General features: G+C 39.1%; 1 protein-coding gene across 9 annotated transcripts in view; it reads right to left on the bottom strand.

The window, feature by feature from the left end:
- The window catches only part of plekha7b (pleckstrin homology domain containing, family A member 7b), an 82,086-nt gene that overhangs the window by 9,920 nt on the left and 58,777 nt on the right, over positions 1–13,389 (bottom strand). For 6 of the 9 annotated variants that reach the window (XM_039610248.1, XM_039610257.1, XM_039610271.1 and 3 more), the window contains 11 exons: positions 11,183–11,266; positions 9,207–9,341; positions 8,402–8,470; positions 5,356–5,427; positions 4,164–4,244; positions 3,912–4,061; positions 2,408–2,509; positions 2,071–2,182; positions 1,676–1,878; positions 219–410; positions 19–136 (listed from right to left, as the gene is read on the bottom strand). In XM_039610248.1, the coding sequence (XP_039466182.1) occupies positions 19–136; positions 219–410; positions 1,676–1,878; positions 2,071–2,182; positions 2,408–2,509; positions 3,912–4,061; positions 4,164–4,244; positions 5,356–5,427; positions 8,402–8,470; positions 9,207–9,341; positions 11,183–11,266 (1,318 nt within the window). The remainder of the gene's footprint in view (positions 1–18; positions 137–218; positions 411–1,675; positions 1,879–2,070; positions 2,183–2,407; positions 2,510–3,911; positions 4,062–4,163; positions 4,245–5,355; positions 5,428–8,401; positions 8,471–9,206; positions 9,342–11,182; positions 11,267–13,389) is intronic. The other 3 variants (XM_039610267.1, XM_039610272.1, XM_039610276.1) reach the window with 3 other exon arrangements.

The raw sequence follows: 13,389 nt of genomic DNA, 5'->3' as shown, positions 1-13,389 counted from the left end.
TGACTGTTCTCTATGTACCTCTGCTCGGTAATGTCTTGTAACCTCCGTCATGCCCAGGTGTTACAACACTAATGTGACTGGAGCCATCTCCAGCTCCCATGAGCTCTGGATCACTCAGGAAAGGCCTGAGTTCCACCTGACATATATGAGTGGATTTAGATTAGAAACAACATGAAATCGAAAATGCAAACACAGCAGTACACACAAGCTCTGCGTACCTTGCCGTCCCCGTTTGTGTACTGCCCAGTCTCTCGGTCCCTTTTACGTTCGTCTGACTGACGTTTGAGGCCACGTACAGAGGTGTGTCTGATGACTGTTGTCTCCCGGGGCAAGGGAGGCACAGCAGGGGGATGCTCATCGGGACTGTAGAGCTGAGGTAGAGGAGGTCTGGGAGGCACATCTTCCTCATTCTGCGCACAGAATAAATGTGAACTACTGAAAACAACTGAAGAAAGACTCTGCAAGGACCCGGAATAACAAGATGAAGAGTTCCTGAACAAGTAGCTCTATAGACTGTGACCCTGATGACAGTGGCTATGACACAGATTACACAGTATACAGTCATACAAATGCTGTTACACTTCGACTTCCATCACACATTGGTATAAACAAAGCAGGATTAATGACAAAGATAAGATTTGAGGTTATTTAGACTAAGAATTGAAGATAATAAATGTCCAAAATGTTTAAACTTTGAAATACACATTAATTATTTTTCTGCACTTAATAATCCATCGATTTTCTTCACTGCTTATCCAGTTTATTCCAGTTGAGATTAGGTGAGCGAGGCAGTACACCTTAGACTCAGTGCACAGATTCAAAAAAATTAACCTAACCTAGAATTTTTTTTTCGACTATGGAAGGAAACCAGGGAAATCTGACCAAATCCACAGACTTCATGCCTAAACCATAATGCAAAGTTTGCATTTGGTCACAATTTGGTAAGCAGCAATTTCCAAAGTTGTTATATGATTGCAAAATAAGCATGCGGCGACTTTTCTGCAACATTTCAGTAACACTATAGACAACACCTGTGATGTTACGTACAGTTTGGATAACTATGATTAGATTGTCAAATATAACAGGTTTTTAACACAGTTTTGGAAATTTTGTCACAAATGTAATATATCTTAGTTTATCTTGTAAAGTTGATCAAATGGGGATCAGTGTTACTTTTATACATTTGTCTCGCACAATTTGAAAAGCAAATTGAGGAAATTACATCTTATCTTATCTTACTATAAATTAATAAAAAACAACAAACACTGAGGTTACAGCCCTAACTGCATTTTTCTTGTTTGATTCCAGCTTCGCTTATTTGCTAAATATCACTCTCATGTTCTTAACTCACTCAGTTTGTTTTATGCAGTGACGCATGAGCACCAGCAAAAATGTTTACTTATATTTATTACTTGGCTAATTAGTGGCCAAATAAGGTAAATATAATATTTCCAGACACTTCATTCAGTTCATTTATCAATAGGGGTAAATAGACTCATTTTAAGGAAAGTGATAATGGGTTGTTGCAAACCTCCAACTAGAAAAAAGGGAAGTTGAAAATCACAGACTACAAACTGCATTTCTGTGTATTTAACCAACCAAAGCTGAACACACAATTGCAGAGAGCACATGATTAAACAAACCAACACAAACCAGCTTAAGTTTACTCACTCACCCACTTAGGCCCACTGATGACAGCTGTAGAATGGTGTAATGGCTGCTGGCTGAGACTAGAGGAAAGGGTGGGGGTGTGGCTACTGGGACTGAGGTGGGGGCTGTGCTGCTGCTGCTGCTGGGACAATCTCATCTCCATAGCAGACGCGCTCCCAGACACAGAAGGCACTGATGACACTGACACCGAAGGCACAAATTTCCTCTCTGGGGAATATGATGCACATGATCACATGACAATAATACACACACGCTGTAAAGACAGCACTTTTTGTTTCCTATGGGAAACGTTCAAGGGATTGGTAACAAAAATATGACTGTAAGCTTTAATGAGAAGATACAGTCGCAGGTCCACAGCGATTTGCTTTGTAGACATGGAACCTATAGCGCTTGCCTCACCTGGGTTGGTAACAGAGGAGATGGTGACTTTGTAGTTGGCTTTACTGTTGCTGAGACCTGCGATAACATCCTCAATCCTCCAAAGCTCCTTTCTGATCTGGACCTTCTCTTGCTGCTCACACAGAAACACAGAACCACACACACACACACACACACACACACAGACGCATACAGACACATTTTCATATTTTACAGATTTTAATTAGAATCCAACACATGATCCTCTGAACCAGTTCTTTGCTTTGTCTGAGTATATGACATCAGCAGTATGTAGCTCATTCCCATTCAAAGCGAGTGACTGCTTGTGGGAGTTAATGGAGATCACTGAGCCACAGACCTGAGAAAGATCACAGCGGCTCATCTGTCCCTGCAGGGCCGACTTCAGCCAGTCCACGTCTCTCTCAAGCCGGCTGTACTCATTCCATGCATTCTCCATCTCCTAAAGAACAGAACATATCACGCTCTGTGTTATAATGCCAAAAAAACAGTGTTCAGACACTGTACTTAGCTTGAGAATAAAAAGTTGTTTTAGTGGCGCATCTGTGAGCTGCGGTTAAGACCAGGTGTGTTAACTTGTGATTTTTATGATTTATCACTTTTTTTTTAAATTGCAGTGTGCACTGACAGACTACAACCAATGCCTGGAAATGTCTTTAAGCCAAAGACACATTTGTTTGCTTTCATGTAATCTTGCGGTTTATTTGTGAATGTTCTTTTGAAACTCGTCATTTTCATTTCAACACTAAATATTTTGAATATCAGTGAACTTTTTGACCAAATATGTTTTTTTTCTGAGTGGCTGAGAAATCTACTCATTTCTTTGTAGCCGTAGGTTTGTCCCTAAGCACTCATTTTGATAGTGACAGTCATCCTGAAACATTGTGCCAGTTGCAGAAACCATAAAAAAGGAACAACTAAAAATAGAAGCGAACATCTTGTTTTCAACCAATAAAACATTTCTTTAGTAGCATGTGCTTACTGTAAGAGCCTGAGTAGTTTGATCCCTTACCTGCCAAAACGTCAGGGTCAAATGTCAAAACAAGGTGTTTCCAAAAAAACTGTACTAGCCAAAAACTCATTATGTCTCAACAATGGTGTACAGGGTTTCCTAAACAATGAGAGGAAATAAGTAGTAGAGAACAAAAGAAGAAGAAGAAGTGGTAGGGCAAAAAAACCTATCTATAGCAGATGAATAATATCTAAAAGTCGTGCTCTTAAGAAACAGCAGAAAATCTAGAAAACAAATCAAAGACCCGACACAGGACATGAAACATACATCTGGTCCTTCTGCTGTACCATCTCCTGTTCACTGAAGCCTGAAATGGTCTCACTGGAAGGGTAGCTGTCATTTGTTTTGCATGGCAATGATGCCAAACACACTGCGAGTGTAGCAAAAGCATACAGATATAAAAATCACACAAAAGAACACGATCAGTCATGGATTGGTCTCCCCAGAGCCCAGAAATCAACATTACTGAAGCACTGTGGGATCATCTGAACACGGAACGGAACAAAAGGGAGCCAACATCCAAAGAAGAGCTTTGACCTTTGACCTATGTCCTTCAAGAAGAAAGATATCGTTCCCAAGAGAGTTCAGACTGTGTTGAACAGTGGTCATACCAAATATTGACTTTCAAATTTTTTAAAATTGTACAAACTCTATATTTCCATGTATGTACATGTTTGCACGTGCTTCAATAAATCAGTGCACATATTTCACATTTTCATAGCAGAATATGAAGAAATGAGAGGTGGATGAAGAAGTCTGAGCCAGCTTCACTGAAGAAGGAGGCTGTAGTTTTTGCCATAAGCACAATGGACTTGTGAATCCTGGGTCTTACTGTGGATACTTGAGATATTTCAGCCCTGATATGGACCACGTCCTCTTGTAGTAATTTCTGCTGATAGGCAATTTTCTCAGCATGAGCTGGCTGATCTCTGTAGTCCTCCATCTGCTGGTGGGAAACATCCAGCACAGACTCTAACTTGTCCTACACCAGGGGACGAAACACATTGTCATAAACACAAGAAGCCTTCATAGACCACACAAGAATACAAGCTGAGATGTTCAAACAAATATATACAACTCAAACCTTGTCCTCTTTCAAAGTGCGTATCCTAGCCTCTAGCTCCTGTAGAATCTTGTCTTGTTCACACAGTCGACTTAACTTCACCTAAAAGAAAACATATTGAAACAGTGAGAATGGAGGAAAACTCAGTTCTTCCTATCGCTTCTGATAATACGGCAGAGTGTAGACAGAAAATAAAGAGATAAAACAGTGCCTGAGATTTTTAGATACGGCTTCTGTTTGCAACACCGTTAAACTCTTCCATTCTTGCCTTTGTTCAACTCTATTCCACAATGCACCCAGATAAGACAAATTGATCGTCTCAGTCTGTCAATACGGCTCATCTGTGTAAAAAGCTCAAAGGAATTCCTCTCATCGGTGCAGTGCCAGATATCAAAAGGCTCTATACTATCTAGTTTGGGGGTGAGATCTGGTAATACCCATTATGAGTAATCATAATCAAGAATCCATATTTTCAATTCACTTTTGGAGAAAGCCGTGTTTACTGAGAGTGACAGATTTGTTTTCCCAGAAATGGGTTATGTGTTTATGAAAACAACATAAGACTGCCTAGTTCACAGTCTTTCTCAAACAGTGTTTTTTTTTTCTTCTCAGATCTATTTATCATTCTGTTCAATTAATAATTAAGCTGTTTTTATTTTCGCTGCCACATATTGTTGTTTTTAATTGCATGAAATATTCATTGTTCCGACAAATTTACTGGCAATTTCTTATAAATTGTTAAAGTGGAACAATGCTAATGATGAAAAGCCAGGACATCCATCTTATTTACCTCTATTCAGCAGAAAACAAAGAATGAGGAAAGCAGAATCTGGGAAATCAAACTGAAAAATTTAACAGCTCAACATCTAAAACTCCCATTACATGTATTTTTCCCTTTAAATTGCAGGGAGGAAAATAAAAGCTGTGGTCGATACTCTCAGGCCCTCACTGTGCTGCATGGATGGGTGTCCCCACAGTGTTGCAACGCAAATACGTTCCCTTCCCTCTACAGCCTCTGTTTACCACAACTTAAGAACACACACGCAGACAAACCACACTAAACACACAGTAAAGTCAGACTAAAGTCAGCCGCTTCTCTGTAGTGGATTGTCAGAAGTCGGAAACAGATCTTAGAGGGGAAAAACAGAGAAGGATAAACAGGGTGCTTATCTGACTGTTTTTGTAAATCCTGAGAACAGAATGATTTACTTACATCAGCATCACTTTCTGCTATTTTCACAGGCCTTGATGGTCTTTCTTTCTTTAAACTGTCACGTCCAGTAACCTAAATTTGAAAGAAAGACAAAATAAAAAACTGAAATACACACACACACACACACACACACACACACACACACACACACACACACGTATATATATATATATGTAGATATATAAAAGATTTCTAGTTTACAGATAATAGCAACTATATAAATTTCCAACACACAGTGAGACTGATACACAAGTTAAGCCGAGTTTATTAAGGAGGAAAATAAAAGAAAAAAAACTGGTACAAAATTGGAAAAAAAAAAAAAAAAACTTGTTATAGCTTCATTCAAACATTTATGCAGATAGAGTTTCTACATCTTTGTGTTTGGAAAAACCCTAAAGCTCTTACGCTGCTATTTACAGGATGCTTATTACTGTAAGTTAACAACCAACTCCTTAATATTACCAGTATGGGAGAAAAATGTTTTTTTCAGATTTTGTTTTTCACATCCATGGTTTTGAATGGGAACGTTTTAAGTGGAGACCTAACAAAGGCGTTGATTATTAAAATGCTCCTCAGCCTCCCTGGGAAAGTCTATGTCAGAGTGCTGGAAAGGACCCTCGGATGCAGGAGGAACAATGCGGGTTTTGTTCAATTGTTTATAATACTTGGATAAAAAATCAGTTGTAGCCAGTGATGTGACATCATCAGATGATCGGTTAGGGGTTCACTGAAGCACCCTTTGGTCGCTGCTTTCCATCCGTTCACTTCCACCTATCTAGCAGGGGTGCTGAAACCTTTCCCTAGCCCAGTGATGGATTTGAACCCAGCAACGTCTTGCAGTGAGGCAACCGTGCTAACCACCATGCTGCCATCTGCACTGTGACACTCTTCAGAATTCATCCTGTTACTTCCATCACCAACACTAGTGAAGCAGTTCTGTTGGCAAGCATATACTACCAGGCCATTACACTGCCTCCACCACTTTTGGCACATCATGTGGTTTGCTGTCCAGCGGTTTATTCTGCAGAACTGTGCAGGCTCCTTTTCTTGTGTGTAACCAGTAAACTTCTATATTTACATTCATGAAGGAAACGTGTCTTCCGAGCCTTTTTGTGTTGCTGAGGTGGGCAGTTCATTTCCTATTTTCTAAGGATGTACCAGATTATAGATTTGGAAACTATTAAATTTTTTTCTTTGTGACAGATTTAGTTTGCTTTTTCAGTGAAATGATGGCCTCCTTTACCTGCAATAACAGATTATCTGGACCTCATATTGAGAGTACCGGTGAACAGCAGCCAAGTCCAAGTTCAACACTCAGAATCAGCTCCTGATATTTTTTCTGCTTAATTTCTACTGAAATAATGAGTGAACAGGCCTGATGTCACCAAGTATTAAAAACAATGCTTAGATTTAGAATTATTTTAGTCTAATTAGCCTGTGAAAATGGGAAACCATGCATAAAATGCATGTAATTCCTGAAAGTCTGAATTTTAATGACATCTATATGGTTTAATTTAAAGTCCATCGTAGCAACAAAATTACTAAAAAAAAACAAAACAAAAACAACATTTTCCAGAAACTTATAGACCTAACTAGCTCCACTATAGTTGTGATATTTTTCTCTTCTGATATCAGTCTAATAGTTCAGGGTATCTACCGACTGCTGGTCTTTGCATCGCACCCAGAGGTTCACAAGATAATGACGCAGAGATTTGTCAGCCACTTGTCTATCAGAGTTAGTAATTTACAGAGATGAAAGGTTGATTATTCATATATCGCCCACATTAGGGTCACCACACGTTGAACAGCAGTATGGACCAGTGCAAACAGGCGAGTTAGTTAAAGGGACATTCCACTTATTTTACATGTCATGGTCAATTAGTAGTCTTGTGGGGGTATTGCACAGTCTGTGAGAAAAAGTTTTATTATGTATTCTGTGGTTGTGGAGAGATCGTCATGAAGTCTGGGAAAATTATTACAGTGATCACCAGCATATTTTTTTCTTGGCTTCGGAAACTATGAGTTTTTAAAAGAAAGTCTCAGTTTCATTCTTGGGGCACTGAGTTTGAAAGGCGTGGGAGCTTATGAGTTAGGACCAACTATGCAAAAATCAACTCAAAATAAACAAGTTTTGACTATGTTTTTTGCAGTCTGTCCCTTTGCCAGCTTTAATTAAGTGCATTACCAAGTGTCTGTAGGAGTTTTTGAAGACCATGGCAAACTTACACCGCTGCACATTTTCATCCATTTCCACTAGTTACCACAATGAAACTATGACCCACCCTATAATTCGTATTTACTTTGCTAATACATAAAATTTCCTAAAGAGCCTAATTAGGCCATCTGTTATGCTCTAACAAATAAAACAAAAGCAAAAAGTCAAAGAGACATTCAGTACAGTTAGTGGGGCTTATTAGCATGCAATTCAAAATCTCAGTGGTGAGTATCACACGATGGATGATCGGATGAAGGGATTCATGTGTAAAAATCCTGCATAATTTACTGGGATGCGTCACATTCCATTTAAAAAGCAGTACAATGGTCTATATCACTTTGTATGCACATCATCCTCACATTCAAGCAAAAGATGACGTGGGCATTTCAAACACACTGATCTCTTTTTGATCTCTTTTGAACCCAGAAAGCAAAAAGTGTTATCTGCTGTACTGCGTATCACAAGATGACTTCCCTCAACTGACTTTTTTTATTTTTATTTTTTTTTACTGATGCAGAGCTGCATCAGTAAAACACTTCAACACTTCAACATCATTATTACTTTATACCAGTTTCACTGGACAATTTTCAGGATTTATCAAAGCAAAACTGAAAAGTATCTTTTTCTTTATCCTTAAATTGATCATTTGTGTAATAAGAAGACAGTTATGAGACATGTTAATTCCATCGTAAAGAACAGAAACAGAACAGAGGACAGAAAGGAAAAGAGGGAAACAGGGAGGCAGATGTTGGAGGCAGCGACAGGAGAACAAGATTGTAGTCCAGAGAGGGGAGGTGGAGAAGAAGATGAAAAAGATAAAGTGCCATTTACTTTGTTGGGGCCCACCTTCAGATCTAGATACTCCAGGTCCTTCTTCAGTTGTATGTAAGTATCATCAGCCTTTAAATGAGCAATGGAGAGATAAATCATTTGAAATGAAGCTGCAAAGGATAATGCGTGATCAGATGACACTTAGGGCCTTTATTTGGGATTTACTAGCAGAACTTTAATTAACTTGGTCTCAATTACAGTGCGCTTCTACCTCTGTATTTTTATCTACAGTCAAGCTCTAATTAAGTATTCAAGTAATTGTTTTGATCTGGTTTAATGTCTCATGTATGACCTTATGCACAACTGAGGAACACAGACATGTGCATGACATGTGGTCAGACAGAGAGTTTATATTTCTTCATAAGCGTGGAGGATGGCCAGAGAATGGTCGGTTGCTAAAAACTGGGTGGAGTCGTCGCTGCTACTCTTACAGCATTGTGTTTGCTTCCCAACTACACAGAAATGTTCTAATAATCAGACATTATGTTGTTATTGTGGTTGTGCAAGGTTATACATCTATGAGACAAAGCAAAGTGTAAAATACAGGCACGGGCCACAAGCAACATGCTCCAAACATGGCATATCACTGTTTACAAACAGAGTATCCATAATATATAATCGTTAATACAATACAAGTCATGTCAAAGTGGTTAAATGAACAAGACATCCAAGCAGAATCAGAAAACTGCACAGTCTGTAACGATGATGGGGTAGTAATGTATGGGAATGGCTGGGGAGCAGGGGACCACAATGCACTGGCAAAGGATGCACTGGGCTGCATTAGGGAAATATGAGGGTCCCTGACCTGCATGCTGGGGCCTAGAAGGCCGTTGTGCTGGTGGTGCTGCAGGTGAGCGAATGCATTGCTGGGACTATGCGCACCAGCCATCTTGGCCTGGTGCCTCCGAAGCTGAATGAGGAGCAGAGTCAGCTCCTCTGGCTGTAGCGTAGCCCGGGTTTAGGGGCCAGTGAAAGCACAGAGGGATGAGAGGAAATATTTCATAATCATCTGGGCAGTAAAGTGGCTGAGCTACAGTAACTGTGGAGTGTGGCAGAGACACCAGTATACTGCTGCCTCCAGTAATGTAACACTTTATGTGAAAGGTACATGAATTGTCACCTATTCATACAAAACTTGACACATTAATAGCATTAATTCATTTATGAAAAACTCTAAAGAACACATGTTAAACACCAGTACCTCATCCTCACTCTTATCTAACACTGTCCCTGCCACCAAATATTCCAGATATTTTATACATTCATTTTTGTTATTTTCAGTATTGTGCAAAAGTCTTGAATCACACCTCATTTCTTTATATTTTATTTCCAAGAAGCTAGACTTTTTCAGTAGTATTGAACAATCGCTCTTCCAAAGTTTCTCTGTGGACATTTGCTTTTTTCACTCAGTTTTAGTCCAATCCTTGTACCTGATCATTTTTAGAGGAATGTTTTTATTGTTGTTGTTTGTTGAACCACATAACACTGATCTATGAATCATCTGAGCATAAAGGGTCAAAGTCAGTGTTGTCTCTAAACACAACAGCTAACTGTGTAAGCAGATTAACAGTATCTGAAAGTCACTTCCTTAAGAAACAGGGAAAAAAATCTAGCAAAGACCTGCATTAGACATGCATGTGGCCCTTCAGTTGATCCACTACTGTCACCGAAGCCTCATCAGAAACATCTCACTGGAAGGATGGCTGTAGAGAAGCCATTCTTAATAACGCAGTCCCAAACACACACTATCAACATAGATAGACAAACACACAGTGGAATGCTATCAGTCATGGATAGGCCTCCCCAGATCTCAATATTATTAAAGCAGTGTGGGATCGTCTTGACAGAGAATAGAATAAAGGCAGCTGACATCCAAAGAAGAGCTTTGAATGTCCTTCAAGAAGCCTGGAGAACTATTGCTGAAGACTATTTAAAGAAATTAAATGAAAGCATCTCTAGGAAAGTATTGTATTGTACAGGCTATTGTACAAACTTTGTTTTTACCTTATATTCTGTATTTCAATAAATCACAAAAATATGAAGACATGAGTGGTGGCTCAAGACGTCCGCACAGTACTTTTGTACATATACTCTTTTATTATTGTAAAGTCTGTATTTCGTGGGTGGAGCTAAAATGGCAGTGAACGTATGCTCTCTCAAATTCTACATGTTGCCATCATGACTTATTAAGTACAGTTTCTCGTGTTGTTGTGTTGATTAGTTACTATAAAAATTACTTACAATATTTCACTGAGCAGTTTCATCTTCAGCCGATCTGGATTATCTTCATGTTTTTTTGTCAAAATCTGATGTTATAAATTAATTAATTTTGTATATACACAATCCTGTGTATATCATTTAAAAAAATCATTTTATATAGTTTATATTCTGGATAGTTTCTTTATACAGTTATATTTTTACACGGTTTTACTTTAATTAATGAATTCATTTTTTTCATGCATGAAGTCATGAATGAATTCATGATAATTCATGTACCCTTAACACAATGTGTCCTAATAATACCTGAAAATGTAAAACCTAGAGCTACACAACAAAGACTGTCATGTGAGGATGGCCTGCTGTGCTGTTATGTTATCAGGAACAAAAACACTGGAACAAATTCTACATGCGATAATGTCACAGACAGCCCCCATTAATTATGTTTCCAGTTCTTACCTGGATTCATTTTCCTAGACTATTATAACGCTATGTTAACATTATAAAACAGGCATTTTTCATATTGATCCAAGTAAGTAATATTAACGTAATAGACGCTCATACCGTTTTGCCATGCAAGCTGGGAGCACTGACTGTGTGTGTGATGTAGCCCATGGCTGGCACGGACCTCCTCTCTATTTGGGAAGTCTGTGGAGAAATGCAATTCGTGCACTTGTTAATGCAGATCATATAGAATGAAATCAAACAGAATATCTAATTTACTAAATAATCTTCAATAGTGTGTTGAAAGTGAGATATGGATCACTTTATCACACCGAGTCAAAGTTAAACCATTGCCTCCAAGTCTGCAAACAAATTTGACTACACAGCAGATTTATTTTTCCATCTATCCTTTTCTCGCTTTCATCACTCCTACTCTTATCCGAAACAAGGTGTGCCCTGAGTTTTTAGATGCTACAGGGCTCGGAAAAATTTGACGTTTTTGCTTAACACACAGAATTAGCGAAAACCAGGCCCACTACAGAAGCTTAAAAGGACACAAACAACAAGAGATTTAATTAACTACACATAAATTATACTAAACCTGCTTTCTTAAAATAACATTTGTTTGCTACCAGCAAGAGAAGCACTGTAAGCCATTCCCTTTGAGATTCCCATGCCACAATTTTTTTGCTGTATAATAGGTTTTTTATTTAAATGCGAGATCAGAAGAAAGAGACCGCTGCTGATGTTTGAGATACAGTAGAGATGTTTATAGGGTGCTGAGAAGCCCAGGGCAAATTGGATTAGCTGCTAATAAAACATACTTCTTAATGATATTCCACAGAGGCACACGGATCGCTATTACTTAAGTGCACTCCAGCCAGAGAGCACCATCAGCCTCTGAGATGCTGGGTGCACCAAAACTAAGTTCAGTGCCAACTAAATTTAGTTCCCATAAACATCGCTCCCTAGCATAGTCACTGTGGCTACCTTTGTTAAAAATGTATCCTCTAGAGGGTTTTCCATAATTGCGCGTCACTATATTTTATGGTTGTAATTAGCGTCTTGACACTTGGTTGAATCATGGAGGAAACAGAGCATCTGCAACACTTTGTTTACTTGTGTAAGGCCAACGGGTTGGTTATGAGGGTTGTGTGTGTTGGCAAATGTGGTGATGGTTTGGAGGGAGATTTTTTTCACATGTGGAGGGTGTGGTGGGGAGACAGAGCAGGGTGTGGATTACAGGACGTGCTCCTGGGCTCCGTCTCCTGCGGCGGTGGCGGTGCTGTCTGAGCGCTACGACGGTTTGGGGGGGACGGCAGAGTAGCGAGCTTTTACTCGCATGCGCTCACACCACCTGTGGAGTAGGCCTGGGTGTGGACTGTGTGAATCTGCAAACGATTCACATGAGCATCAAAGTGTGCGCGCTGTAAAGTCGGAGCCTTCTCATGCTCCTCGCGCGATCTTCCCATGGTGTCCTTGTGAGCTCACAACATCCTCCAAGTTGTGACACCTCACATCCACTAGCTACCATGAGAATGAGACCTTTGTCATTTGGCTCAGAACATGTGAAACACTGAGTTTTACTTCAGTCCCATGTCAATGACAGGCCACTGCTGTTTACTGTCTCACAGTATCACCAGTGTTTAAAGCCCAATTACTGAGTATCAGCACATAAATTCATAAAGGGTGGGACTTTCATCTTTCCATCCAACACTATGTACAGGTCTCCATCCAAGCTTACTATGGGAGAGAAACAACACTGTGAACACACCGGCTAGTCCCCTTTCACACCATCACTCCCCTTTTCCACAAAAACTCCACTGTTCCCATCATTCAAGATACACTAAAGAGATTAATTGAACTAGCTGGGAACACAAGTATTATTTTCAGTTACTCTGCCATTTATTTTATTCGTTGGTCAGTTAATTATTTAGGTAACCAATCAGTCAAAAGACTTTTTGTTTTCAGATAAAAGCAAAGAATGGAAGAAAACTTCACCAGTAATTGATTAAAAATGTTACTGAGCAAGCAGAAACTCTCAAGTGTTTGGACTGTTGAAAGGAATAAATTACATTGGCGACATTCATCACTGTGAATGGCACATCATATAAAATATCCAATTAATAAATGTCCTCTTACACAGAGGAATAAATTCTTTGCTGGTTTCAATCTATGGAAGGCTGATTAAAAACACGGAATGACACGTGCACTATTCTTACCTATTATATCTTAAGTACAGCTTATCATCATGTAAATGAAAGTAAAAACTTGTATTTGCAGGTTTATTTAATAAAATGGATATTAAATTATTACTGTTCATTGAA

The sequence above is a fragment of the Oreochromis aureus genome, linkage group 1 (genome assembly GCF_013358895.1).
Source record: "Oreochromis aureus strain Israel breed Guangdong linkage group 1, ZZ_aureus, whole genome shotgun sequence".
Classification (NCBI taxonomy): domain Eukaryota; kingdom Metazoa; phylum Chordata; class Actinopteri; order Cichliformes; family Cichlidae; genus Oreochromis; species Oreochromis aureus.
This window is presented reverse-complemented; position numbering and strand designations above follow the sequence as displayed.